Below are 27389 nucleotides of genomic sequence, written 5' to 3' on the forward strand. Positions count from 1 at the left end.
TCCACTGGTCTATGGCAAGGGCCCGTAGAAGTCAAATACTTTGGTCGAGGTTACATGTGTGTGCTTACCCCCACAGGTCCAAGGTGGATACCCAGTAGATGGGTAAAGGCTATGCCTAATGAACAGAAGAACGAAATCTGCGAAGTGACAGGAGACAGTGAAGACGTATGACTGCACCGGTAGAGGTAGCCAGGATACGGATAGAATGTCCCCAATGTAATAAGTGCCGACCCTGGGTACTAAGAGAGTGTCATAGCTGTCAACAGCGCGGGTGGGTAAGAACCCATCGAGCTAGGAGGTGGTGTGACAGTTGCTACTATCACCCATTACAGACACATAAGGTTTTAATTATCGCAGGCCACGAAATAGAGGGTTCTAGACGATATGAATTGCACACCCTTGACTGGATTAGACAAATCAATAGTACTCCCGTTAGTCATCGTAAGTATCGTGATAAGAATCACCGAGGGCATGTACATACCGCCCCAGCCAAAACAGAATGTATGGGTTACCCTGGAAAATCTAACAGGCCAAGATTTCATCTGCCTATCATTGTCATCGCCAGGAAATCCCCTCTCCACCTGTTTGGTTGGAGTGCCGGTTGATAATTGGACGCTAGTGATACCACAAAATACACCACACTTAGGGAGCCTTTGTGATACTCCCCAGAATTGTGTGAATAATTGGGACGGTTGGGCAGTCCATCGCCCTCAAACTAATCTCGAGCCACAAGAGCTTGAGCTATTGGGTTCTTTGTCAATGGATGCTTGTTTATACTTTAATTATACGGAACGAAACCAGTCTCTTTCTTGGCCTGTGAATGCCACCCTAAGTGTATATAAAAATGCCACTGCTTGGTGTAACTACACCTCTGCAAATATCTCACGCTCTAGCAATATGCCTATTGCGCTACCTGCAGGTTTGTTTTTAATTTGTGGAGACCGGGCTTGGCCTGGCATCCCGTCACATATAAAGGGAGGGCCTTGCTCTATAGGTCGCCTAACACTTCTTACTCCTAACACTTCAATGATTTATCAACATTATAGAAAGATGAGAAGCAAAAGGAGCACTCATAAGTTTGAGAACAGCTGTGACTCTACAGCTGAGTTTTGGAATCCGGCAAAGATCATAGCTGCTTCCTTCTTGGCTCCTGGAGTTGGTGTTGCTCGAAGCCTCACGACATTAAACAAGCTAGGGTGTTGGCTAGCTAAGCAAACAAATGCCACATCAAAGGCGTTATCTGACTTATTACTAGATGTAGGCTCTGTAAGACACGCTACGCTGCAAAACCGCGCAGCCATAGATTTTTTGCTTTTAGCCCAAGGACATGGGTGTGCTGAGTTTGAAGGGATGTGTTGCATGAATCGATCAGATCATTCGGAATCAATACATGCAAGTATTGAGAGCTTAAGAAGGAGGGTCTCAGAACTTAGGGAGGATGATCCATGGCATTGTTTTAACAGCTTGTTTAATGGATGGGGCATTGGCAATTGGATTAAGAGTATTTTGCAGATGGGACTAATGATATTTATACTGTTTATCATTGTATTAATGTGTTCCTTGTATATCGCAATGTATGCGACGAATGATGGAAAGAAGTATGAGTGCCATGTTCCTTTCTCAAGGAACAAAAGAAAAAGGGGGAAATGTGGGAAACTATAGGCTTGAATCCACATGCGGGTCCCCTGATAAGTTGTTTGAGATAGAAAGCGGGCTGGAGGATTATAGGTACGCGATGGAATTAGCTTGACTACAGACCCAGTGTCAGACCCGCTGATGGAAAATTACAGAGATCAGACCCGATGATGGGAAATTACAGAGAATCTGCAAGTCACCAGGAGGAGGAAGAAAGGCGAGAGATATCTCGGCCTTGAGAGCAAAGAAGAAAGGCAGGGATATCTCTCGGCCTTGAGAGCATCCGACAAACAACAAGGAGTTTAGGCACGAAGTACAGAAATAGACTGTTCGTTAAGGAGGTGTCGCAATCCGTATGAAGTAATTGTTGAAGCTTGTTTACAAGAGCATATAAAAGCGCTGTGACTTAAAAATAAAACTGAAGCTTGCTCTATCACTCACGTTGAGTTGGCTGCTTGCTTTCCTCGCTCGCCGCAATGGGGCATCTACCGCCTCTCTGGGCAACCTGTTCTAGTATTTCACCACCCTCATTGTAAAACTTTTTTCCTTATATCCAGTCTAAATCTACCCTCCTTTAGTTTAAAACCATCACCCCTTGTCCTGTCACAACAGCCCTTGCTAAAGAGACTGTCCCCATCTTTCCTATAGTCCCCCTTTAAGTACTGAAAGGCTGCAATAAGGTCTCCCCACAGCCTTCTCTTCCCCAGGCTGAACAACCCCAACTCTCTCAGCCTTTCTTTGTAGATGTGCTCCAGCCCTCGGATCATTTTTGTGGCCTCCTCTGGCCCTGCTCCAACAGGTCCGCGTCTGTCCCATGCTGAGGACCCCAGAGCTGGATGCAGCGCTGCAGGTGGGGTCTCACCAGAGCGGAGCAGAGGGGCAGAATTCCCTCCCTCACCCTGTTGCCCACGCTGCTGGGGATGCAGCCCAGGATACAGTTGGCTTTCTGGGCTGCAAGTGCACATTGCTGGCTCATGTCCAGCTTTTCATCCACCAGTACCCCCAAGTCCTTCTCTGCAGGGCTGCTCTCAATCCCTTCGTCCCCCAGCCTGTACTGATATCAGGGGGCTGCCCCGATCCAGGTGCAGGGCCTTGCATTTGGCCTTGTTGAACCTCATGAGGTTCTCACAGGCCCACCTCTCCAGCTTGTCCAGGTCTCTCTGGATGACATCCCATCCTTCTGGCATGTCAACTGCACCGCTCAGCTTGGTGTCATCTGCAAACTTGCTGAGGGTAGACACAATCCCGCTAAGTCACTGATGTTAAACAGCACTGGTGAAGCATTGATGAAAATGTTAAACAGCACAATCATCTCCAATCAACACCTAAGAGTGAAAACCCACCACCTTTGGCTGCCACAGGCATGCTGTGTGCTGCTGTTTCTACTTGCTTAATGGGGAGGCAAACCAAGTCATCTCCACTACCACCAGTTCCTTGGGGAGGACAGCAGAAGGGTGCTACCAGCAGGGTGTAAGATAATCCAGATGTGGTCTACACACTCTGCCTGCTCCTTCACGGCTCAGTAGATAGGCAACATGACAATCAACTGAAAAAGCCTCTGAGGTCCCCAATCATGCAACAAGTCCCTACTGCATCTGGTGGGACATGGACACACATGCAAATAAGCAGTAAAATAAATTGCAGGCTCATTTACTGCCAACAACACAGGCTTTTGCTTGGTGACAATGGGTGACAGCCAGTCACCATGGGGGAAAGGATAGACTTGGCCAGGAAGGCAGGAAGGATGATTTTCAGCTCTCCTTCTCCTACCACCTGGAGAAATGGGGCAATCCCACAGAGTTGCTCTGGCCCTTTACATAAGGGGAGCCTGGGATGGAGCTGCTGCCAGGGCTTTCATGTACCAAGATCTCCGCTGGCTCTCCAAATACATACCATACTAATAGTCTTTTACTTAATGAATTACTCTCAGAAATACATCAAAGAGCTTCCTACTTGCAACAGCCTCACAAGAGGAATGCAAATAAAGTATTATATAAAAATCTTCCCCCGGGTCTTTTTAGAAAAAAAAAACCCTTCAAACATAAAATTATTTTAAATTATTCCATTATCTAAACTTTCCTCATTTATAGAGGCAATAAGGTGCTCAGATAGTATTTTGCATACCTCGATAGAGTGGTCTTCACCCCAGAGGCTCACATGGTGCTAGCAGACCTTCTCGGGGGTATCGCTCAAATGCAGTGGGGCTTAGCAGAGCATGGCAGTTCCATGTGGCAAACAAAAGGGTTCACAGTAGGAAACAAGGAGAATTATAGATAAGCTGAATGTAATTGTGAGGCCAGGATTTTCTCTGAGCACCAGGAGTTCACAAAACGTATCTCATGAGATCCTCCATGAGCAGGCCATCTTCTCGCAGCCACCTGCCCAGAGAACTGGAAAGACCAGTGCTGGTTTTGGCTGAGAAAGAGTTCATTCTCTTCACTGTAGCACCTGTAGTAGTTGGGGACCTTTCCAGCTTCCCATGCTCTGCCAGGTAGGCAAGAGGCTGGGAGGGGCAGGGCCACAGCCAAGACAGCTGACCCCAGCTGGTCAATGGGATGTTCATTCCATACCATGTGACACCATGACCAGTACATTAACCGGGGCCGTTGGCATGCAGGGGGGTGGTTGTGGTTTGGGGGCTGGTGGTGTTGGGTTGGTGAGTGGCTGTGTCATGCGTTGTTTGTTTTGGTTGTTCATTGCCTCTTCCCCCTGGCCTGGGTTTTGCGCCTCTCTCATTGTTTTCATTTTCATTGCATTATTGTTTTAATTATTAAACTGTTCTTATCTCAACCCATGAGTGTTACCCTTCTGATTCTCTCCCCCATCCCGTTGGTGGGGGAGTGAGCGAGCGGTTGTGTGGGGCTGAGTTGCTGGCTAAACCCCAACAGTTTCCAGGGGGAATTTTCTCCATTTTTAAGCTACTGCTTTGTATGGGATGCACAAGTGCCAGCCTACAGGCACTGACCCCCATATAGTCTCCCACAGCTGCTAACAGCAGATGTCTCACCAAGCAGTGCAAGAGCAGGGCAAGTATGGGGTGGTCTTTCCTAGATATACTCAACAATGTCAGAAAAACAGCAGTTTAGGAATATCCTGGACTGCAGGTTGTATCAAGACACCTTATTATTACCCTTAAATTGCACATTATCCAGGAATTGCTCTCAGCCCCACACTTACACAACATCCTGTGGATGCTTATACACACACATAATGTATAAAAATGTCTATATAAATACATAAAAAAAAAATTTGTGTGTATAGGTGTATTATTTGCCTTAACCTTGCTGGATCCTAGAGACAAGAATTTAAAAGGCATCAGGTACTTAGGGATGCAGAGGGGGATTTTCATGCATGGGAAAGTCAGCTTTACTCTAGCTCCACTACAAGCTTTAGGAAGCCAATTAATTTAAAAATGTGACCCTGGACACAGAAAAGGAACCAGATGCTAAATATATTTCCAGGACTAACCTGGATTTCCATATAAATGCCCTTTCTGATCATCAGGTTATAGCTGTGTGAGGCATATCATGGTCACCAATACATAACCCACATTTTCACAGTAGCTGAAGCAAGCAGAAATCTCACATCAAAGTATTTTTCAGCTAAGACTGGTGTGTATTTGTGGAATAATCGCTGGAGGTGACTTAGAAATTAAATTTATGTTTTTAGAAAAGGTACAGCATTGAAGAAGCTGTTAGGGTGGAGTGCAGCTGACATGTGAGGAATCCATTCCACGGAAGTTCCCTAGTAACCACAGATGTTGGCAATGCCAGGAAAACTTGTACTGACTCTAAGAGGAGTTGTCCGGAGGGTGGAATGGTGTGGAGGCATTGCGGCTAGGCTCTGTGATAAATGGGAGCTCGAGGTACCATGGAGCTGGTATGCTGCATATTTGCTACCTAGGCCAACAGTCTCTCATACTTCTGACAAAATCCTGTCCTTTTGGTGAACTTTGCTCATTATAATATCATTATAATACCAAAACACATCTCCATCCCAAAAGTTACCTACCTCTAAGGTGGGACCACCCCTCACTGGGCATGCGCTTTGAATTTCTTCTAGTCTACACCTTTAAAAGCAAAGTGAGGAAATTCTACCCCAATCATAATAAAGGTATGTATGACTAGTGTCACTCAAGCTCCACCTGAAAGATAAAAAATAGTATAAAATGTGTGAAGAGAAAGAGGGTGTTAGGGAAGATACCATCGTGTACCACTCTGACTTCTGGGACCAGTCGACGGGCTGAGCCTCTCTTCCCCCACACTGGGATGCCTTTGGGTAAGATTGGAACCCTCTATAGAGTCACTTTAAATCCCTAATGTATTAGAGTTGCTTTGCTTCATATTAGAGTCGCCTCATATTCATTTAGCATACTTGTAGCCTAGCAGTGTACTCATATCTTTGGCATTTATGTGTGTCTTGTAACCAGCAATTCTATCACCGGTAATCCAAAGAACCTGTGCATCTGTTGCTTTAATAAATTGCACTATTCATTAATCTAGCCGTGATCGTTCTCATTGAACGTGACCAGCCTGGGAAGCTGCCAAATTAGTTACTAACAACAAATACTCTGATGGGTGGTTACTTCTACAACCCTTAGAAAATAAACCGTTGACCAAGTCTGAGACTAAGACTGGACTTAGCTGCACCTAGACTCCTCTCGGAGAAGGAGTTTAGAAAGCAAGGGGGTCCTGTCTGAATCTCATGACTCAACGATAGGGTCTCTCCTAGGCCACTCCTCAGACTCCTACCATTAATGCAACAGTATTGCACAACCAGCAATGCAGAAATCTCAACTGGAAATAAAATAGGAAAAAATCCAGGAATTTTATTTTCCAACCAAACCCCTCAAAATCTATTAAAAAATGCAAAAAAAAACCCTCCTTGACATCCCTTGGGAAATAATTAGCCAGCTTTTTCCTTAGCAGGTTTGAAGAGTGATTGGTAATTTACATTCAAGACAAACACCTTATTAATATTTGGGGTTTTTTAAATACTGTCCTGGTTTCAGCTGGGATAGAGTTAATTTTCTTCGTAGTAGCTAGTATGGGGCTATGTTTTGGATTTGTGCTGGAAACAGTGGTGATAACGTGGAGATGTTTTGGTTGTTGCTAAGTAGCACTTACACTGGTCAAGGACTTTTTCCAGCTCCCCGTGCTCTGCCGGGTGCACAAGGAGCTGGGAGGGGGCACAGCCGGGACAGCTGACCCAAACTGACCAGTGGGATATTCCATACCATATGACGCCATGCTCAGTATATAAAGCTGGGGGAAGAAGGAAGGGGGGGATGTTCGGAGTAATGGTGTTTGTCTTCCCAAGTAACTGTTACGTGTGATGGAGCCCTGCTTTCCTGGAGATGGCTGAACACCTGCCTGCCCATGGGAAGTGGTGAATGAATTCCTTGTTTTGCTTTGCTTCCATGTGCAGCTTTTGCTTTCCCTATTAAACTGTCTTTATCTCAACCCGTGAGTTTTCTCACTTTTACTCTTCTGATTCCCCCATCCCACCAGGGGGGAGTGAGCGAGCAGCTGTGTGGTGCTTGGTTGCTGACTGGGGCTAAACCACGACAGTCCATTTTGGCGCCCAACGTGGGGCACAAAAGGTTTGAGATAACGACAGATTTGACTGGAATGTGCTAGATGGACTTTATAGCGGTTATTGCTGTTTAGCTATTAATTGGCAGGCTTCTGTGCTTGCTATGGGGCTTGCCTGACTTACTGTATGCCTTAAAATCTAGTGCTCATTAGTGGCACTTTTTGCTTTCACTGTTTGCTGTACTGCTTATCACCTTACCCTGCTGGGTAAGTGAAAAATCAACAGCCAGAAATGGTAATAAACTGAACTTAGTCCTCACCAGCAGTGTTTCACTTGTGTATCAGTAACAGAAAGAGAAACACTTGCCTGGACAGAAGAACAATAGCTTGCAGTTCCTCTTTAGTGCCAAGGAAAATTTGTTATTTGCTGTTAAAGGAAGCTCAACATGGAGAGAGATAATTATTAGCTCCGCTTCAGGCTGGGAGATAACCCAAATGCAAGGAAAACAGCTTGGACATCAGTGAATGTTATTTGTATATAGAAAACAAGCTCTGTGCTGGAGGAGATCAAATAGATTTAATGCCCAGGAAAAAAAAAACCACAACAAAACAAAACAATAACAAAAACGCACAAGTTAAAACAAAAGAGAGCACGGCACAAGGCAGATGGAAGATGTCAGGGCTGTGTTGATTGGAGTCAGGAAAGCATCACTCGCGCGTGACTCCTGCGTCCTCCCGTGGTATCCACCAGGGACTGGCACATCAGCTGGGCCCTTGGGTGGAGAGCCAGGGACCTTCTTTTCCAGGGAAAACACCTGGTCCTGCTAATACCCCTAGCAGCCCAAGGAGGCTCGATGGAAACAGCCAGCCTCCCAGCTGAATTTCAAGCAGCTGGCTGTGATGCTGGGAGGGAGCCCGGATGAGGTTTTACTGCTGAATATTTCAGAGCAGATCAAAGCTCTAATAAATCAAATCCACAATTCCATCTGGTACCTTCAGAGGCTCATTTGAAGCAGTGTCTCCGTACAATATGCACCTTCCTACACAACAAGATCTTGTCTTTGTTGTATGCAGGTGTTTGTATAGATGCTCCCAGCATCCTTGTATCCAGGTACATGGCTGGAAGGGGACACGTGAGCCCCTGTCCTGCAACCAAGCAGCTTCCAGTATGGCTCTGAGAGGGAAGAAGTTGTGTCCAAAACAGGATGTGGGAACTGCAATATGCACTATTTAGACCAGCATGTCCTCTTGTACCACCCTGCAAGGGGCTCCTAGGCTTCTTCTCATGGATCCCACACGTGGGACTGAAGTCTAGAGGACATCAAGCAGAGCAAGAGCACCAAAACCACCAGCCTGAAGCCCCTTCTCCAGGTGGGACACCCATCAGCCACAGCAACTGCAAATGCCACTTCACCCTTTCCTGCAGCCGGTTTGGTCTCATATCTCCTCAGATGAACACTGCTCTTAGAGGGTTGATGGTCTCATGGAGGCACATCAGCTCCTCAACCACATGACAATGGTCAAAACCATGCCTCATTCCTACCCAACCCTCTTCCATGCCGGTGCTCACACGGAGGACCTCACACAAAAGCCACCTCCAGCAATGCCAGCAGTGCTTGGTAAATACTCTTCACTGATGTTTACACCATGTACAACCACCAAAACTGACTCACATATGGATTCTGTCATTGCAAACCCAACACAGGCTCTCAGCACATGCAACTTTGCTTCTTCTCCCAGTTTACCCTCTCAGCTATTTAATCTTCCCTGCAACACCATCCTTGTGCTGCAGCACATAACCAAGCACAGCTACACAAAGATCCCTCATCCCAGCTACACCTCATACTTCTAAGTCAGCTTCAGTGCTCCAAATAGGTCCCTTGCACAGGTGGCAATATGAAGCTTTTCAGGAATAAATTGAACACTCCATATTTTTTTTCCCCTTTATTGAAGAGCAATAAGCTCCTGGTCAAAGCATCCAACTGCACATCAGGATGTTGCCCATCTCCCATGGTTTCAGTGGGAGTGAGCTTTTGAATGCTGAGCAGAGGGACACGTCTCCCCTTCCACGGGAGAGGGAAAGCTGGCAGCATGGGCAGGCTCTGTGCTGCCAGATGAGGCAGTACAAGAACAAAAGCAAAGGTTTGGTGAGGAAGAGCTAAACACAACCCCTACCTGATTGTGTTCATGAGACAATGAGCCCTTCCCTCGGGATGGGGAACAGCTGCCATCAAGCTGCTCGCTACAATCCGCAGTCCACTGTAAAAAGGATTAAAAAAAGAGATTGTGTAAAGTAATAGCCAGGCTGGGAAAAACTGCTGTGTCAGTCCACAGCACACAGCAAACACTGTCTGGCCTTGGGCATCACTGTTCGCATGCGCCCCCCCCCCCCCCCGTTTTTTGAGGATGATCCCAAAGGCTTTGCCTCGGAAATGCTCCACCCACCAACGGTGAGCAGAGGGAAGAGACAGGAACAATTGCAGGAAGGCACCTGAAATGATGCTTTGCAATAAAAACCACCCCCAGTAACCACCCCCAGTATTTCCTTGCAGATTCTCACGGTTTTTGGTATCTCAGGCATGTGGTACACACCAGGACAGTTTCACTTGATTACTCTTTTCCATGGAAAGTTGGGAATTTTCTGCTTTTCCCAACTCTGTCTGTTTCAGGGACAGGTACGAGTCCTGAGCTGCCAAAAACCTATGGTTTTATTTTAAACAAAACAAAAAACAGAGCTCAAAGCTGCAAGTTTGGCCATTGCTGTATGCTGTGGTTGTCATGTGCAGCCTGGATGGCAGCCCTGCTGTCACACCAGCTTCGCCCTGTGGTGAAGGACATGGACACTGGGGGACTTCCCAGCCATAGTGGGAGGTCAGCAGGACAGCACAGCCCATGGCAGAGGCGAGCAGCTCTGGAATATGACCTGCTGATTCCCCCAAGGTTTGACAGCAAGGTGCCTCCACCAAAATAATTCAATATGGGGTCGCTCAGGGATTTTTCCCTGACAAAGAAATGAAGGGTTGCATCATACTGGGGAAAACAATAAAACAAAAATTAATAAAATAATCAAGCAAATAAACATAAAAGATGCTGCTTAATCCTAAAGTCTTTTTTTGCCCCCCCCCCAAAGTTGAGGCTGAACCTTGGTGACCAGTTCAATTTCTGAGGTCTTTCATCCTGGAAGCACTTGGCTGTTCCAGAGACACTCATTGCTTGGATGCCATCACCAAGGCTGATGTACCAAGAAAAATGAAAATTCAGTTCTGTACAAACAGCAACTACCTGAGAGCTTCTTGAGCCCACACATAAGAGGAAAAGCCACCACTAGAACTGCTCACCATCCCTGCACAGCTCTGCCCTCATTGCAGAGCCCATGCTAGCTCAACCAGATGGGAAACATCAGCCTCACCTTTAATGAGCTCTTTAACGAGCTGCCCATTGCTCTCCTGCCACCTCTGCTGACCTACCTGGAGAAGCTCACGATACTAGAAGTGAGAGCCTTCTGCTAGACCTATAGATATCTCCTTTAACCGTTTTGAGTGCAACCACATGCCTGGAAAGTTCTCACAAGGTACAGGCCACCCATTATTATGTCCACAGCTGAAAGAAAATTGCATTTTCCCTCTTTCTTCTTTTTTTCTGGTGGGAACAAGGCTGGAGACACCCCCGTTATGGAAATGTCCACACTCTGGGATTCTCTGGACTGGAGATGGATTCAGCTCCCCCGCGAGCAGCGTGGACGATGGAGAAGTGTACAGTGTGCCTTTCCTTCCTTCCCCAAGCATGGAGAACACTTATCTGGAGATATGATACCATCCAAGCACTTCACACACATAGGTGAGTGGATTTATCCTTGCTCAGGCAGGGAAAACATTATTACAGCCACAAGGAAACAAACTGCACAGATATTAAGTAACTTGCCCAAAGTTAAAGATTAAGTTGCTGGCAGAACTTTGCAGTTAAAAAAAATTTTCTTGGTCTCAGTCCAGTGCCTCCACCATAAACCCATCCTTTTTCTTCCATCTCTCATTAGGAGGGAACATATCACCTTCAATCAGGCTGGCTTCCTCCAGGGTTACTACAGCAAGCTGCAGGATACATGAATGCTTGCTTTTATAAGAAATTATCAGGAAGAGAAAACCAGAAATAAAAATTCGTGGATATTTCTTATACAAATTTGGGAGGAGGTGGGAAAATTAATATTTTTGGGAGACAACAGATAATTCCTTCCTAACACATCCCATAAGATATGGCTCAATAAAAGCAGGTGACATATGTAAAAGCCCATCCTCACTTCTTGTCCCATATACAGCCATAAATATGAAATACTGCTTTTTGCTGGAGTTTCACATAGAAATCCTCATTCCACATGGACACCAATGGTTGGGGGCACAAACACATTTAGCTACTTAATTTGGGATGCCACTAAAAGGGGTCTAATTAAAAGATTCAATGTTCAGATCTTTCATTATTAACTTGTTTTTCTTTTAAAATAAACCTGACCATCTTTAAAGGCAGCATCCCTAGCATTGTAATAAAAACCCCAAGCATCTCCTATTTATCAGGGTAGGTGACAGAGGGAGGTTAAAATTCGATTTCCACAACTGGAAGATGGATTTGGTTGTGGTAACCAAGGATCCTAATGCAAAAATTGTACATGAGTATTGTGGTTTAGCCCCAGCCGGCAACTCAACCCCACACAGCTGCTCGCTTATTCCCCCACTGGCAGGATGGGGAAGAATTGGAAGGGTAAAAGTGAGAAAGCTTGTGGGTTGAGATAAGAACAGTTTAATAATTAAAATGAAAAAAATAATAATAAACAACAACAATAATAAAATAATTAAAAGGAGAATAACAAGAGAGAGGCAAAACCAGGGGGCGGGGAAGGGGGAATAAACAACCAAAACCAACAACATATGATGCAGCTGCTCACCACCCGCCAACCCGACGCCATCAGTCCCTGAGCTGCAAACACTCCACCCCACGCCAACTCCCCCAGTTAATATACTGGTCATGATGTCATATGATATGGAATATTCCATTGGCCAGTTTGGATCAGCTGCCTTGGCTGTGGCCCCTCCCCTTCCTGTAAATGTGAATCAAGAGTCTCTCTATTACGCTTAGAAATAAAATCAGCGCTTCTACTCCTGTCTGGGGACTTGCTCACTGGAAACTGGAGCAGCAGCTTTCCTGGAAGAACCTCCCTGAGTGATTGTTCTTCCTTGCAGCTCATGTACCCATGCCTCTAGGGTCAAGGTAGGCTTGCCATCCCACCTCATCATGTCCTCTCCATGGTCACGCAGGTAGAACCATAGGGTGGCCCGTGGTGTGTATCCTCTCCTTTGAGCAAAGGGAGGCTTATTCCTAACAGCTGAGACACTGCTCTGTCGACGTGGGGAGTAGGACAGATCTTCTTTGAGTTGCTGGACCTCTTGGGATAGTTTCTCCACAGCAGAGACAAGGGAGGAAGAGACATGTGCTTTGTAATCCCAGAGTCTATCCATCACGTCCCCCACTGCTGGTGCCTCATCCTCTCTCCAGGACATTGCTGCCAATGAGCTTGCATAGGAGGACGGTGCACTCCATACAAACTTCCGCCACATGGGTCATGTGCACTCGGCTTCATCTGGATCTTTGGATGACCGTTGATCGTCCAGGTCACCATAAATCACCTCAAGCACAGCTAATGCCCTCAGGTACTGGATACCTTTCTCCATGATTGTCCATTTTCCTAGGCGATATGTAACATCATCTTTGAAGGGAAAACTTTCCTTCACTTCAGACAGGAGTCGCCTCCAGAGGCTGAGGGCTTGGGTCCCTTTTCCAATTGCTTTGTCAATGCCCCCTTTCCCCAGAAAGGGATCCCAGTTGTTTGGCTTCTTTTCCCTGTAGTTCCAGGCTACTGGCCCTGTTATCCCAGCATCGGAGCAGCCAGGTGGCAATGTGCTCACCTAGATGACAGTCGAAATCTTTTCGCATATCCCACAGCTCACTCAAGGACAGGGATCAGGTGGTCTCCATTTTGTTTATGACTTCTTCCTTCTCTCCCCGCGATGGCCCTGCTTTTTGATCATCCCATTCTAAACGAGTTGACGTCCGCTTACAATATTTCTTCTTGTGTATAGAGGTGACTGATACCGACACAGGTTGATTCTCTGGTTGAGCTGCAAGTGCCTGTCCTGGGAGTTTGAGTGGCTGCAGTGCCTGTTGCTTTGTCTTCAGATCCGGAGGCTTTCTCTTCCCCTTGCAGGTACTGAATACTGTTGAACAGCACTCGGTACGCATGGGCCAGGCCCCAGCATGTTGCAGTTATCTCTGTGTCTCTGGAATTCCCAGCGTAACAACATACTTTCTCCAAATATTCTACTAGTTTTTCAGGATTCTGCACTTGTTCAGGGGTGAAACTCCAAAATACTGGGGGTGCCCACTGCCCTAGGTACTTGCCCATGCTATCCCACATGCCCTGCCACTCGTAACTATCGACCCTTGGGGCAGATTTCTGGATGATGGATCTCTGGTGTTGGACCTGAAATGTTCATTTTAGGAACAAATCTAACTAGGACCATGTCATTCCTGATGACAACACCAAAACCATCCCTCTGTTTGCTGGGTATCTCCATCCCCTGAAATACAGCAATTTCCTTCTCTGACGTAGCAACCATGAAGCAAGCAAACAGATTATTAGACATATTAAAATGCCCACAAAAACCATACTTTTGGGGAGCATTTGGGACTTTTGTTTGACCTTGTGGTCTTGGTTGCTTCATGGACACCTGTCGTGCTTTAGCCGGCAGCTCAGCCCCACACAGTCGCTCGCTCACTCCCCCACCGGTAGATGGGGGAGAGAATCAGAAGGGTAACGCTCGTGGGTTGGGATAAGAACAGTTTAATAATTAAAATTAAAAGAAACAACAACAGAAATGCAATGTAAAGAAGAACAACGAGAGGCGCAAAGCCCCAGGGGAGGGGGAAAGGGAGGAGAGAGGGGGAACGAAGGGCTGGAACAAACCACACGCGCCGCAGCCGCCCGCCGACCCGACGCCGCGCCGCTCCCGAGCTGCCACCTGCCCCTCCTCAATATACTGGTCATGGTGTCACATGGTATGGAATGAAAATGCCATTGGCCAGTTGGGGTCAGTTGCCCCCACCACGGTCCTGCCCCTCCCAGCCCCCCCGCCATGCGGCAGAACGCAGGAAGCTGGAAAGGTAGCCGACCCCCACAGTGAGGAGAATTAACCCCTTCTCAGCCAAAACCAGCACATTCTCCACCCCTTATTCCATACCATTTATACCATGCCCAGGTCCCATACAATCCAATACAACCTTACCAACCACCACCCCTTCCCTTCCCATCCTTTAACATAATACACAGACATCAGTCCCTTAGTTCATGGACCTTCCCTGTAAAATGTCCATTAAAATGTCCATTGAGTTCACCCAGTCCATGACTCTGGGCTCCATCTGTTGAATCAGTCTTTCAGGGTGGGAGAGATGGTGTGTGTGGCGTTGGGTTGCTGCATACCAAGTCAGCCATCCTTCCATCAATGCTGCACGGCTTCTTTCATATTTTATCTTCCATGGGCTGGGAGGCTTGTACTCTGATATCATTGATACAACACAGAGGTGACACAGAATATTATACAGCAGTTCGCATTGTCCCATTCAGTTCATGGACTGTTTTCGCCCAAAATCAAATCCCCTTGAGGCACACATCGGATTTCTCCATCCTCCCGCATCACCCACCAAGTGCACCCAGGTCCTTGAGCAAAAGCAATCCCACGAATGGGTTTGCCTTTGCCGGAGGCAGGAAGAACCCAGACTGTTTTGCCCAGCATACTTTTTGTGTGCACTACAGGGACTCTATCCCCTTCCACAGTATGTAGGATTTCTGACTGGGCAGGGCCAGCTCGGTTGGCAGATCCCCTCGTGTTGACTAACCACGTGGCTTTTGCTAAATGTGTATCCCGGTGTTTAAATGTCCCACCCCCCATTGCTCTCAGTGTAGTCTTTAACAGTCCATTGTACCGTTCAATTTTCCCAGAGGCTGGTGTGTGACAGGGGATGTGATACACCCACTCAATGCCGTGCTCTTTGGCCCAGCTGTCTATGAGGTTATTTCGGAAATGAGTCCCGTTGTCTGACTCAATTCTCTCTGGGGTGCCATGTCGCCACAGGACTCGGTTTTCCAGACCCAGGATAGTGTTCCGGGCAGTGGCGTGGGGCATGGGGTATGTTTCCAGCCAGCCAGTCGTTGTTTCTACCATTGTAAGCACATGGTGCTTGCCTTGGCGGGTCTGTGGGAGTGTGATATAGTCAATCTGCCAGGCCTCCCCATATTTATATTTCAGCCATCGTCCCCCACACCACAGAGGCTTTACCCGCTTCGCTTGCTTGATTGCAGCACATGTGTCACATTCGTGGATAACCTGTGCAATAATATCCATGGTCAAGTCCACCCCTCGATCACGAGCCCACCTGTATGTTGCATCTCTCCCTTGATGGCCTGAGGTGTCATGGGCCCACCGAGCTAGAAATAGTTCACCCTTATGTTGCCAGTCCAGATCCACCTCAGCCACTTCAATCTTGGCAGCCTCATCTACCTGCTGGTTGTTCTGATGTTCTTCAGTGGCCCGACTCTTGGGGACGTGAGCATCCACATGCCGTACCTTTACAACCAGGTTCTCTACCCGGGCAGCAATATCTTGCCACAATGTGGCGGCCCAGATGGGTTTGCCTCTGCGCTGCCAGTTGCTTTGCTTCCACTGCTGCAGCCAGCCCCACAGGGCATTTGCCACCATCCAGGAGTCAGTAGAGAGATAGAGCACTGGCCACTTTTCCCGTTCAGCAATGTCTAAGGCCAGCTGGATGGCCTTTACCTCTGCAAACTGGCTCAATTCACCTTCTCCTTCAGCAGTTTCTGCTACTTGTCGTGTAGGACTCCATACAGCAGCCTTCCATCTCCGGTGCTTTCCCACAAAGTGACAGGACCCATCAGTGAACAGGGCATATTGCTTCTCATCTTCTGGCAGTTTGTTATACAGTGGGGCTTCTTCAGCACGTGTCACCTCCTCCTCTGGTGATAATACAAAATCTTCGCCTTCTGGCCAGTCCATAATCACTTCCAAGATTCCTGGGCGACTGGGGTTTCCTACTCGAGCCCGCTGGGTGATCAGTGCAACCCATTCACTCCACATAGCATCAGTTGCATGGTGTGTAGAGGGGATGTTTCCTTTGAACATCCAGCCCAGCACTGGCAGTCGGGGTGCCAGGAGCAGCTGTGCCTCAGTACCAACCACTTCTGAAGCAGCTCGGACCCCTTCATATGCTGCCAATATCTCTTTTTCAGTTGGAGTATAGTGGGCTTCGGACCCTCTGTATCCACGACTCCAAAACCCTAGGGGTCGACCTCGGGTCTCCCCTGGCGCTTTCTGCCAGAGGCTCCAGGTAGGGCCATTCTCCCCGGCTGCCATGTAGAGCACATTTTTTACATCTTGTCCTGCCCAGACTGGCCCAAGAGCTACTGCATGAACTATTTCTCGTTTAATCTGTTCAAAGGCTTGTCGTTGCTCAGGGCCCCATTTTAAATCATTCTTTTTCCGGGTCACTTGATAGAGAGGGCTCACGATCAGACTGTAATTTGGAATAGGCATTCTCCAAAAACCCACAACACCTAAAAAAACCTTTTGTTTCCTTTTTGCTAGTTGGTGAAGACATGGCTGCTATTTTGTTGATCACATCCATTGGAATCTGACAACGACCATCTTGCCATTTGATTCCTAAGAACTGGATTTCTCGTGCGGGTCCCTTCACCTTACTTTGTTTTATGGCAAAACCAGCTTTCAGAAGGATTTGGACTATTTTCTCTCCTTTCTCAAAAACTTCTTCCGCTGTGTTGCCCCACACAATGATGTCATCAATGTATTGAAGGTGTTCGGGAGCTTCTCCCTGTTCCAGTACAGTCTGAATCAGTCCATGGCAAATGGTAGGACTGTGTTTCCACCCCTGGGGCAGTCGATTCCAGGTGTACTGGACGCCCCTCCATGTGAAAGCAAACCGTGGCCTGCACTCTGCTGCCAGAGGGATTGAGAAGAATGCATTAGCGATATCAGTTGTGGCATACCACTTGGCTGCCTTGGACTCCAGTTCGTATTGAAGTTCTAGCATGTCTGGCACAGCAGCACTCAACGGTGGAGTGACTTCATTCAGGCCACAATAGTCTACTGTTAGCCTCCACTCTCCATTAGACTTCCGCACTGGCCATATGGGACTGTTAAAGGGTGAGTGGGTCTTACTGATCACTCCTTGGCTCCCCAGTCGATGAATGAGCTCATGGATGGGGATCAGAGAGTCTCAGTTGGTGCGATATTGCCGCCGGTGCACTGTTGTGGTGGCGATCGGCACCTGTTGTTCTTTGACCCTCAGCAACCCCACAACAGAAGGGTCTTTTGAGAGACCGGGCAAGGTAGACAGCTGTTTAGTTTCCTCCGTCTCCAAGGCAGCTACACCAAAAGCCCACTTGTACCCTTTTGGGTCCTTGAAATACCCTCTCCTGAGGTAGTCTATGCCAAGGATGCACAGAGCCTCGGGGCCAGTCACAATGGGGTGCTTCTGCCACTCATTGCCAGTTAGGCTCACTTCGGCCTCCAATACAGTTAGCTCTTGGGATCCCCCTGTCACTCCAGCAATGCTGATGGGTTCTGCCCCTATATAGTTTGATGGCATTAAGGTGCACTGTGCGCCGGTGTCCACTAAAGCTTTATACTCCTGTGGGTCGGACGTGCCAGGCCATCGGATCCACACAGTCCAGTAAGCCCGGTTATCCCTTTCCTCCACCCGGCTGGAGGCAGGGCCCCTCTAGTCCTGATCGTGGCAGTCACAACTCACTTGCTGTAAATGTGAATTAGGAGTCCCTCTATTACACTTAGAAATAAAATCTGCACTTCTGCTCCTCTGTCTGGGGACTTTCTCACTGGAAACTGGAGCAGCAGCTTTCCTGGAAGAGCCTCCCTGAGTGATTGTTTTTCCTTGCAGTTCATGTACCTGTGCCTGTAGGGTCGAAGTAGGCTTGCCATCCCACCTCATCATGTCCTCTCCGTGGTCACGCAGGTAGAACCATAGGGTGGCCCGTGGTGTGTATCCCCTTCTTTGAGCCAAAGGACGCTTATTCCTAACAGCTGAGACACTACTCTGTCGAGGTGGGGAGTAGGACAGATCTTCTTTGAGTTGCTGGACCTCTTGGGATAGTTTCTCCACAGCAGAGACGACCGAGGAGGAGATATTTGTGTCGTAATCCCGGAGTCTATCCATCACCTCTGCCACCGTTGGTGTCTCGTCATCTTTCCAGGACATTACTGCCAATGAGTTTGCATGCGAAGATGGTGTGCTCCGTACAAACTTCCGCCACATGGGTCATGTGCACTTGGCTTTATCTGGATCTTTGGATGACCGTTGATAGTCCAGGTCACCATAAATCACCTCAAACACAGCTAATTCCCTTAGATACTGGATGCCTTTCTCCATAGTTGTCCGTTTTCCTGGGCGATATGTAACATCTTCTTTGAAGGGATACCTTTCCTTCACTCCAGACAGGAGTCGCCTCCAGAGGCTGAGGGCTTGGGTCCCTTTTCCAATTGCTTTGTCAATGCCCCCTTCCCCAGAAAGGGATCCCAGTTGTTTGGCTTCTTTTGCCTCTAGTTCCAGGCTACTGGCCCCATTATCCCAGCATCGGAGCAGTCAGGTGACAATGTGCTCACCTGAACGACGGCTATAATCTTTTCGCATATCTCGCAACTGGCTTAAGGACAGGGATCGGGTGGTCTCTATTTCATTTATTACTTCTCCCTCCTCTCCCCGCGATGGCCCTGGTTCTTCATCATCCCGTTCTAAACGAGTTGATGTCCGCTTCCAATATTTCGTCTTGTGTATGGGGGCAACTGATACTGGTACGGGTTTATTTTCTGAGCCAGCTCCGGTACTTGTTGTGGGGGTTTGAGTGGCTGCAGTGCCTGCTGTCAGGGCTGGATTGTCTACAGTGCCAGTCACTTTGCATTTCAATCCAGAGACATTCTCTTCCCCCTGGGGGCACTGACTACTGTTGAGCAGGGCTCCATACGCATGGGCCAGGCCCCAGCACGTTGCAGTTATCTGTGTCTCTCTGGAGTTCCCAGCATAACAACATACTTTCTCCAAATATTCTACTAGTTTTTTAGGATTCTGCACTTGTTCGGGGGTGAAACTCCAAAATACTGGGGGTGCCCACCGCCCTAGGTACTTGCCCATGCTATCCCACATGCCCTGCCACTCGTAACTATCAAGCCTCGGGGCAGATTTCTGGGTGATATTCTTAAGTTGCTTAGTCAAAACCAAAACAACATGCCCAAAAACTAACAATAAGTGCACCTTAACCACCCAAGGATGATCAAGATACAAAAACGTTGTTGTAACAAAGGCGGAGACATCATAGAACAAAGTTGCAAAGATACCGTTCTGTATTTCCTCCATATAAAATCTCTCCGAGGAGGAGGTATAATTGCTAATTGCCTCAACAAGGTGGTATCCGAAGTACAGTAACGGTTTCAGCAGCAGACTCAACAAACCAACACCAATCTTTAACACCAACTGCAAAAAGGACAACATGGTGCTGTGACCAGCAGCTGTTGTTACCTCCAACCCTTGAGCCCCACGTTGGGCGCCAAAAAGACTGTCATGGTTTAGCCGGCAGCTCAGCCCCACACAGTCGCTCGCTCACTCCCCACCGGTAGATGGGGGAGAGAATCAGAAGGGTAACGCTCATGGGTTGGGATAAGAACAGTTTAATAATTAAAATTAAAAGAAACAACAACAGAAATGCAATGTAAAGGAGAACAACGAGAGGCGCAAAGCCCCGGGGGAGGGGGAAAGGGAGGGGAGAGGGGGAACGAACCGCCGAAACAAACCGCACACCATGCAGCCGCCCGCCGACCCAGCGCCGCGCCGCCCCCGCGCTGCCACTGCCCCCCCTCAATATACTGGTCATGGTGTCACATGGTATGGAATGAACCTGCCATTGGCCAGTCGGGGTCAGCCGCCCCCACCATGGCCCTGCCCCTCCCAGCCCCCCCCACCACGCGGCAGAACGGGGGAAGCTGGAAAGGTAGCCGACCCCCATGGTGAGGAGAATTAACCCCTTCTCAGCCAAAACCAGCACAACACCCCTGTGCATACGGATGGGAACACATCTCACTACCGAGCATCCCCCCACTGCAGCCCCTGCAGCTCTATCCAGTCCCTCCAGGATTTTTCCATCCTGGTGAAGCAGCATTCCGTTTGGGATGGAGAGAGGCACCCTTCATTTACAAATGAAATATCCTTCATTTATAAATGGGAACCTTGGAGAAGTCAAAAAGCTTCAGGGCATGCACCTTGAGACCATGGAAAAACAAAGCCCAGTTGGTAGGAGACCTCTACCAACCAGTTGGAGACCTCATATCTGGCTGAACAAGCAAGCTGCCCCAAATTCAGTCTTTTATTTTATCCTGCTTTACACCCCAATGCTCAAAAAGCTGCTTCAGCTGGACGTGCATCCCCAACCCAGGCAACAAGCCATGGGTGTCCCCCAGCCCATCTCCCACCCCATGCTGTGCCCTTCGCCCACCTGCGGCACATGGGACTGTGTCTTCTCACTCTCGCCATCCCCCTCCATTTTATCCATCAGCAGCCCCTGGACCTGGTACTCCAGAACGTAGCTGTCAATGAAACGCTCCAGCTCCTCGATCTCCTGAGAGCGGCTGCTCCCCGCCTCTGAGGAGGCCGATGCCACCGACGAGTTTTCCATCCCTTCAGGAGAGACGCCGATAATGGAGGGGGCCTGAGAAAGTGAAATAAAGAAAGGCAAGAAATTATTTCCCAGTAATTATAAAAAAGTTACCACAGGCAGGATACTTATGCTGTACATCCAGTAACATTTATAATAATCCCAGGTAGTCACATTTAGAGTTTCCATGCGTGCACAAACAAAAGAAGTCCCATTTCTGTGATACTCCTACATTTAAGGACAGCAACAGACATTTCAGTTATCCACCTTAAAACCCAAACTACTGAAAACCTCCAGGCACATGCACAAGAGAAAAATAAAATTAAAAGGCTAAATTTAAAAAGCCCATGGCATTAGCTGTGCTGGATAAGGGTGATAAGCTGGGGATGATGGACAGGGGTGTGAGGAATAGGATGAAAATTGGAAAGCTTCTATAGGATGGCGGCAGTCAAGAGAATTAACCCCTTCTCAGCCAAAACCAGCACATTCTCTACCCCTTATTCCATACCATTTATACCATGCCCAGGTCCCATACAATCCAATACAACCTTACCAACCACCACCCCTTCCCTTCCCATCCTTTAACATAATACACAGACATCATTCCCGTAGTTTATGGATCATCCCTGTAAAATGTCCATTAAAATGTCCATTGAGTTCACCCAGTCCATGACTCTGGGCTCCATCTGTTGAGTCAGTCTTTCAGGGTGGGAGAGATGGTGTGTGTGGCGTTGGGTTGCTGCATACCGAGTCAGCCATCGTTCCATTACTGCTGCATTTTGCTTGTTTCACACTTTACCTTCCATGGATTGGGAGGGTTGTACTCTGATATCATTGATACAACACAGAGGTGACACAGAATATTATATAGCCGTTCGCATTATGCCATTCAGTTCATTGGCTGTTTTCACCCAAAATCAAATCCCCTTGAGGCACACATCGGACTTGTCCATCCTCCCGCATCACCCACCAAGTGCACCCAGGTCCTCGAGCAAACGCAAACCCACGAATGGGTTTGCCTTTGCCGGAGGCAGGAAGAACCCAGACTGTTTTGCCCAGCATACTTTTTTTATGTGCACTACAGGGACTCTATCCCCTTCCACAGTACGTAGGATTTCTGACTGGGCAGGGCCAGCTCGGTTGGCAGATCCCCTCGTGTTGACTAACCACATGGCTTTTGCTAAATGTGTATCCCAGTGCTTGAATGTCCCACCCCCCATTGCTCTCAGTGTAGTTTTTAACAGTCCATTGTACCGTTCAATTTTCCCAGAGGCTGGTGCGTGATAGGGGATGTGATACACCCACTCAATGCCGTGCTCTTTGGCCCAGGTGTCTATGAGGTTGTTTCAGAAATGAGTCCCCTTGTCTGACTCAATTCTCTCTGGGGTGCCATGTCGCCACAGGACTCGGTTTTCCAGACCCAGGATAGTGTTCCGGGCAGTGGCGTGGGGCATGGGGTATGTTTCCAGCCGGTGGTTGCTTCTACCATTGTAAGCACATGGCGCTTGCCTTGGCGGGTCTGTGGGAGTGTGATATAGTCAATCTGCCAGGCCTCCCCATATTTATATTTCAGCCATCGTCCCCCACACCACAGAGGCTTTACCCGCTTCGCTTGCTTGATTGCAGCACATGTGTCACATTCGTGGATAACCTGTGCAATAATATCCATGGTCAAGTCCACCCCTCGATCACGAGCCCACCTGTATGTTGCATCTCTCCCTTGATGGCCTGAGGTGTCATGGGCCCACCGAGCTAGAAATAGTTCACCCTTATGCTGCCAGTCCAGATCCACCTCAGCCACTTCAATCTTGGCAGCCTCATCTACCTGCTGGTTGTTCTGATGTTCTTCAGTGGCCCGACTCGGGGACGTGAGCATCCACATGCCGTACCTTTACAACCAGGTTCTCTACCTGGGCAGCAATATCTTGCCACAATGTGGCAGCCCAGATGGGTTTGCCTCTGCGCTGCCAGTTGCTTTGCTTCCACTGCTGCAGCCAGCCCCACAGGGCATTTGCCACCATCCAGGAGTCAGTAGAGAGATAGAGCACTGGCCACTTTTCCCGTTCAGCAATGTCTAAGGCCAGCTGGATGGCCTTTACCTCTGCAAACTGGCTCAATTCACCTTCTCCTTCAGCAGTTTCTGCTACTTGTCGTGTAGGACTCCATACAGCAGCCTTCCATCTCCGGTGCTTTCCCACAAGGTGACAGGACCCATCAGTGAACAGGGCATATTGCTTCTCATCTTCTGGCAGTTTGTTATACAGTGGGGCTTCTTCAGCACGTGTCACTTCCTCCTCTGGTGATAATCTAAAGTCTTTGCCTTCTGGCCAGTCCATAATCACTTCCAAGATTCCTGGGCGACTGGGGTTTCCTACTCGAGCCCGCTGGGTGATCAGTGCAACCCATTTACTCCACGTAGCATCAGTTGCATGGTGTGTAGAGGGGAGGTTTCCTTTGAACATCCAGCCCAGCACTGGCAGTCGGGGTGCCAGGAGCAACTGTGCCTCAGTACCAACCACTTCTGAAGCAGCTTGAACCCCTTCATATGCTGCCAATATCTCTTTTTCAGTTGGAGTATAGTGGGCTTCGGACCCTCTGTATCCACGACTCCAAAACCCTAGGGGTCGACCTCGGGTCTCCCCTGGCGCTTTCTGCCAGAGGCTCCAGGTAGGGCCATTCTCCCCGACTGCCGTGTAGAGCACATTTTTTATATCTTGTCCTGCCCGGACTGGCCCAAGAGCTACTGCATGAACTATTTCTCCTGTTTAATCTGTTCAAAGGCTTGTCGTTGCTCAGGGCCCCATTTTAAATCATTTCTTCTTCCAGGTCACTTCACAGAGAGGGCTTACAATCAGATTGTAATTTGGAATATGCATTCTCCAAAAACCCACAACACCTAAAAAAACCTTTTGTTTCCTTTTTGCTGGTTGGTGAAGACATGGCTGCTATTTTGTTGATCGCATCCATTGGGATCTGACAATGGCCATCTTGCCATTTGATTCCTAAGACCTGGATCTCTTCTACAGGTACCTTACCTTTAATTTGTTTTATGGCCAAACCAGCCTTCAGAAGGATTTGGACTATTTTCTTCCCTTTCTCAAAGGCATCTTCCGCTGTGTTGCCCCACACTATGATGCCATCAATGTATTGAAGGTGTTCTGGAGCTCCACCTTGTTCCAGTACAGTCTGAATCAGTCCATGGCAAATGGTAGGACTGTGTTTCCACCCCTGGGGCAGTTGATTCCAGGTGTTCCAGGTGTACTGGACACCCCTCCAAGTGAAAGCAAACTGTGGCCTGCACTCTGCTGCCAGAGGGATTGAGAAGAATGCATTAGCGCTATCAAATGTGGCATACCACTTGGCTGCCTTGGACTCCAGTTCGTATTGAAGTTCTAGCATGTCTGGCACAGCAGCACTCAATGGTGGAGTGACTTCATTCAGGCCACAATAGTCTACTGTTAGCCTCCACTCTCCATTAGACTTCCGCACTGGCCGTGTGGGACTGTTAAAGGGTGAGTGGGTTTTACTGATGACTCCTTGGCTCCCCAGTCGATGAATGAGTTTATGGATGGGGATCAGAGAGTCTCTGTTGGTGCAATATTGCCACCGGTGCACTGTTGTGGTGGCGATCGGCACCTGTTGTTCTTTGACCCTCAGCAACCCCAAAACAGAAGGGTTCTTTGAGAGGCCAGGCAAGGTAGACAGCTGTTTAATTCTCTCCATCTCCAAGTCAGCCACTCCTAATGCCCACCTGTACCCTTTTGGGTCCTTGAAATACCCTCTCCTGAGGTAGTCTATGCCAAGGATGCACAGAGCCTCGGGGCCAGTCACAATGGGGTGCTTCTGCCACTCATTGCCAGTTAGGCTCACTTCGGCCTCCAATACAGTTAGCTCTTGGGATCCCCCTGTCACTCCAGCAATGCTGATGGGTTCTGCCCCTATATAGTTTGATGGCATTAAGGTGCACTGTGCGCCGGTGTCCACTAAAGCTTTATGCTCCTGTGGGTCGGACGTGCCAGACCATCGGATCCACACAGTCCAGTAAGCCCGGTTATCCCTTTCCTCCACCTGGCTGGAGGCAGGGCCCCTCTAGTCCTGATCGTGGCAGTCACAACTCACTTCCTGTAAATGTGAATTAGGAGTCCCTCTATTACACTTAGAAATAAAATCAGCGCTTCTGCTCCTCTGTCTGGAGAATTGCTTACGAGAAACTGGAGCAGCAGCTTTCCTGGAATAACCTCCCTGAGTGATTGTTTTTCCTTGCAGTTCATGTACCTGTGCCTGTAGGGTTGAAGTAGGCTTGCCATCCCACCTCATCATGTCCTCTCCGTGGTCACGCAGGTAGAACCATAGGGTGGCCCGTGGTGTGTATCCCCTTCTTTGAGCCAAAGGACGCTTATTCCTAACAGCTGAGACACTGCTCTGTCGAGGTGGGGAGTAGGACAGATCTTCTTTGAGTTGCTGGACCTCTTGGGATAATTACTCCACAGCAGAGACAAGGGAGAAAATGTGCTTTGTAATCCCGGAGTCTATCAATCACCTCCGCCACCATTGGTGTCTCATCATCTTTCCAGGACATTACTGCCAATGAGTTTGCATGTGAAGATGGTGCGCTCCGTACAAACTTCCGCCACATGGGTCGTGTGCACTCGGCTTCATCTGGATCTTTGGATGACCGTTGATAGTCCAGGTCACCATAAATCACCTCAAGCACAGCTAATGCCCTTAGATACTGGATACCTTTCTCCATGGTTGTCCGTTTTCCTGGGCGATATGTAACATCTTCTTTGAAGGGATACCTTTCCTTCACTCCAGACAGGAGTCGCCTCCAGAGGCTGAGGGCTTGGGTCCCTTTTCCAATTGCTTTGTCAATGCCCCCTTCCCCAGAAAGGGATCCCAGTTGTTTGGCTTCTTTTGCCTCTAGTTCCAGGCTACTGGCCCCATTATCCCAGCATCGGAGCAGTCAGGTGACAATGTGCTCACCTGAACGACGGCTATAATCTTTTCGCATATCTCGCAACTGGCTTAAGGACAGGGATCGGGTGGTCTCTATTTCATTTATTACTTCTCCCTCCTCTCCCCGCGATGGCCCTGGTTCTTCATCATCCCGTTCTAAACGAGTTGATGTCCGCTTCCAATATTTCGTCTTGTGTATGGGGGCAACTGATACTGGTACGGGTTTATTTTCTGAGCCAGCTCCGGTACTTGTTGTGGGGGTTTGAGTGGCTGCAGTGCCTGTTGTCAGGGCTGGATTGTCTACAGTGCCAGTCACTTTGCATTTCAATCCAGAGACCTTCTCTTCCCCTTGGGAGCACTAAATACTTTTGAGCAGGGCTCGGTACGCATGGGCCAGACCCCAGCACGTTGCAGTTATCTGTGTCTCTCTGGAGTTCCCAGCATAACAACATACTTTCTCCAAATATTCTACTAGTTTTTCAGGATTCTGCACTTGTTCGGGGGTGAAACTCCAAAACACTGGGGCTGCCCACTGCCCAAGGTACTTGCCCATGCTATCCCACATGCCCTGCCACTCGTAACTATCAAGCCTCGGGGCAGATTTCTGGGTGATATTCTTAAGTTGCTTAGTCAAAACCAAAACAACATGCCCAAAAACTAACAATAAGTGCACCTTAACCACCCAAGGATGATCAAGATACAAAAAGGTTGTTGTAACAATGGCGGAGACATCATAGAACAAAGTTGCAAAGATACCGTTCTGTATTTCCTCCATATAAAATCTCTCCGAGGAGGAGGTATAATTGCTAATTGCCTCAACAAGGTGGGATCTGAAGTACAGTAACGGTTTCAGCAAAAACCCCAAATACCAGATAAAGCTGAAAACGAGTGTTTGTATAACAAATCTCGTAGGCAAAACATTACTAATCACAGCAGAACACAGCAGACTAAACAAACCAACACCGATCTTTAACACCAACTGCAAAAAGGACAACATGGTGCTGTGACCCTTGAGTCCCACGTTGGGCGCCAAAAAGACTGTCATGGTTTAGCCGGCAGCTCAGCCCCACACAGTCGCTCGCTCACTCCCCACCGGTAGATGGGGGAGAGAATCAGCAGGGTAACGCTCATGGGTTGGGATAAGAACAGTTTAATAATTAAAATTAAAGAAAAAAAAATGCAATGTAAAGGAGAACAACGAGAGGCACGAAACCCGGGGGGTGGGCGGGGAAGGGAATGAACCACCAAAACAAACCGCACACCACGCAGCCACTTACCACCTGCTAACCTGACGTCGCGCCTCCTCCGAGTCGCAAACTGCCCCCCCCCTTAATATACTGGCCATGGTGTCACATGGTATGGAATGAACCTGCCATTGGCCAGTCGGGGTCAGCCGCCCCCGCCATGGCCCTGCCCCTCCCAGCCTCCCCCCGAGCGGCAGAGCGGGAAGCTGGAAAGGTAGCTGGCCCCCC

The 27389-nt window shown here is 48.4% G+C and overlaps 1 protein-coding gene across 7 annotated transcripts in view; it reads right to left on the reverse strand.

Moving 5' to 3' along the window:
• The window catches only part of CTIF (cap binding complex dependent translation initiation factor), a 183341-nt gene that overhangs the window by 135832 nt on the left and 20120 nt on the right, over positions 1-27389 (reverse strand). For 6 of the 7 annotated variants that reach the window (XM_075077472.1, XM_075077473.1, XM_075077469.1 and 3 more), the window contains exons 2-3: positions 20803-21015; positions 9345-9428 (exon numbers count right to left, since the gene is read on the reverse strand). In XM_075077472.1, the coding sequence (XP_074933573.1) occupies positions 9345-9428; positions 20803-20982 (264 nt within the window). In that variant the 5' untranslated portion in view covers positions 20983-21015. Of the gene's footprint in view, positions 1-9344; positions 9429-20802; positions 21016-27389 lie in introns of those variants that run through there. The other variant, XM_075077474.1, reaches the window with a different exon arrangement.

Source organism: Phalacrocorax aristotelis, chromosome W (assembly GCF_949628215.1).
Source record: "Phalacrocorax aristotelis chromosome W, bGulAri2.1, whole genome shotgun sequence".
Taxonomy (NCBI): Eukaryota; Metazoa; Chordata; class Aves; order Suliformes; family Phalacrocoracidae; genus Phalacrocorax; species Phalacrocorax aristotelis.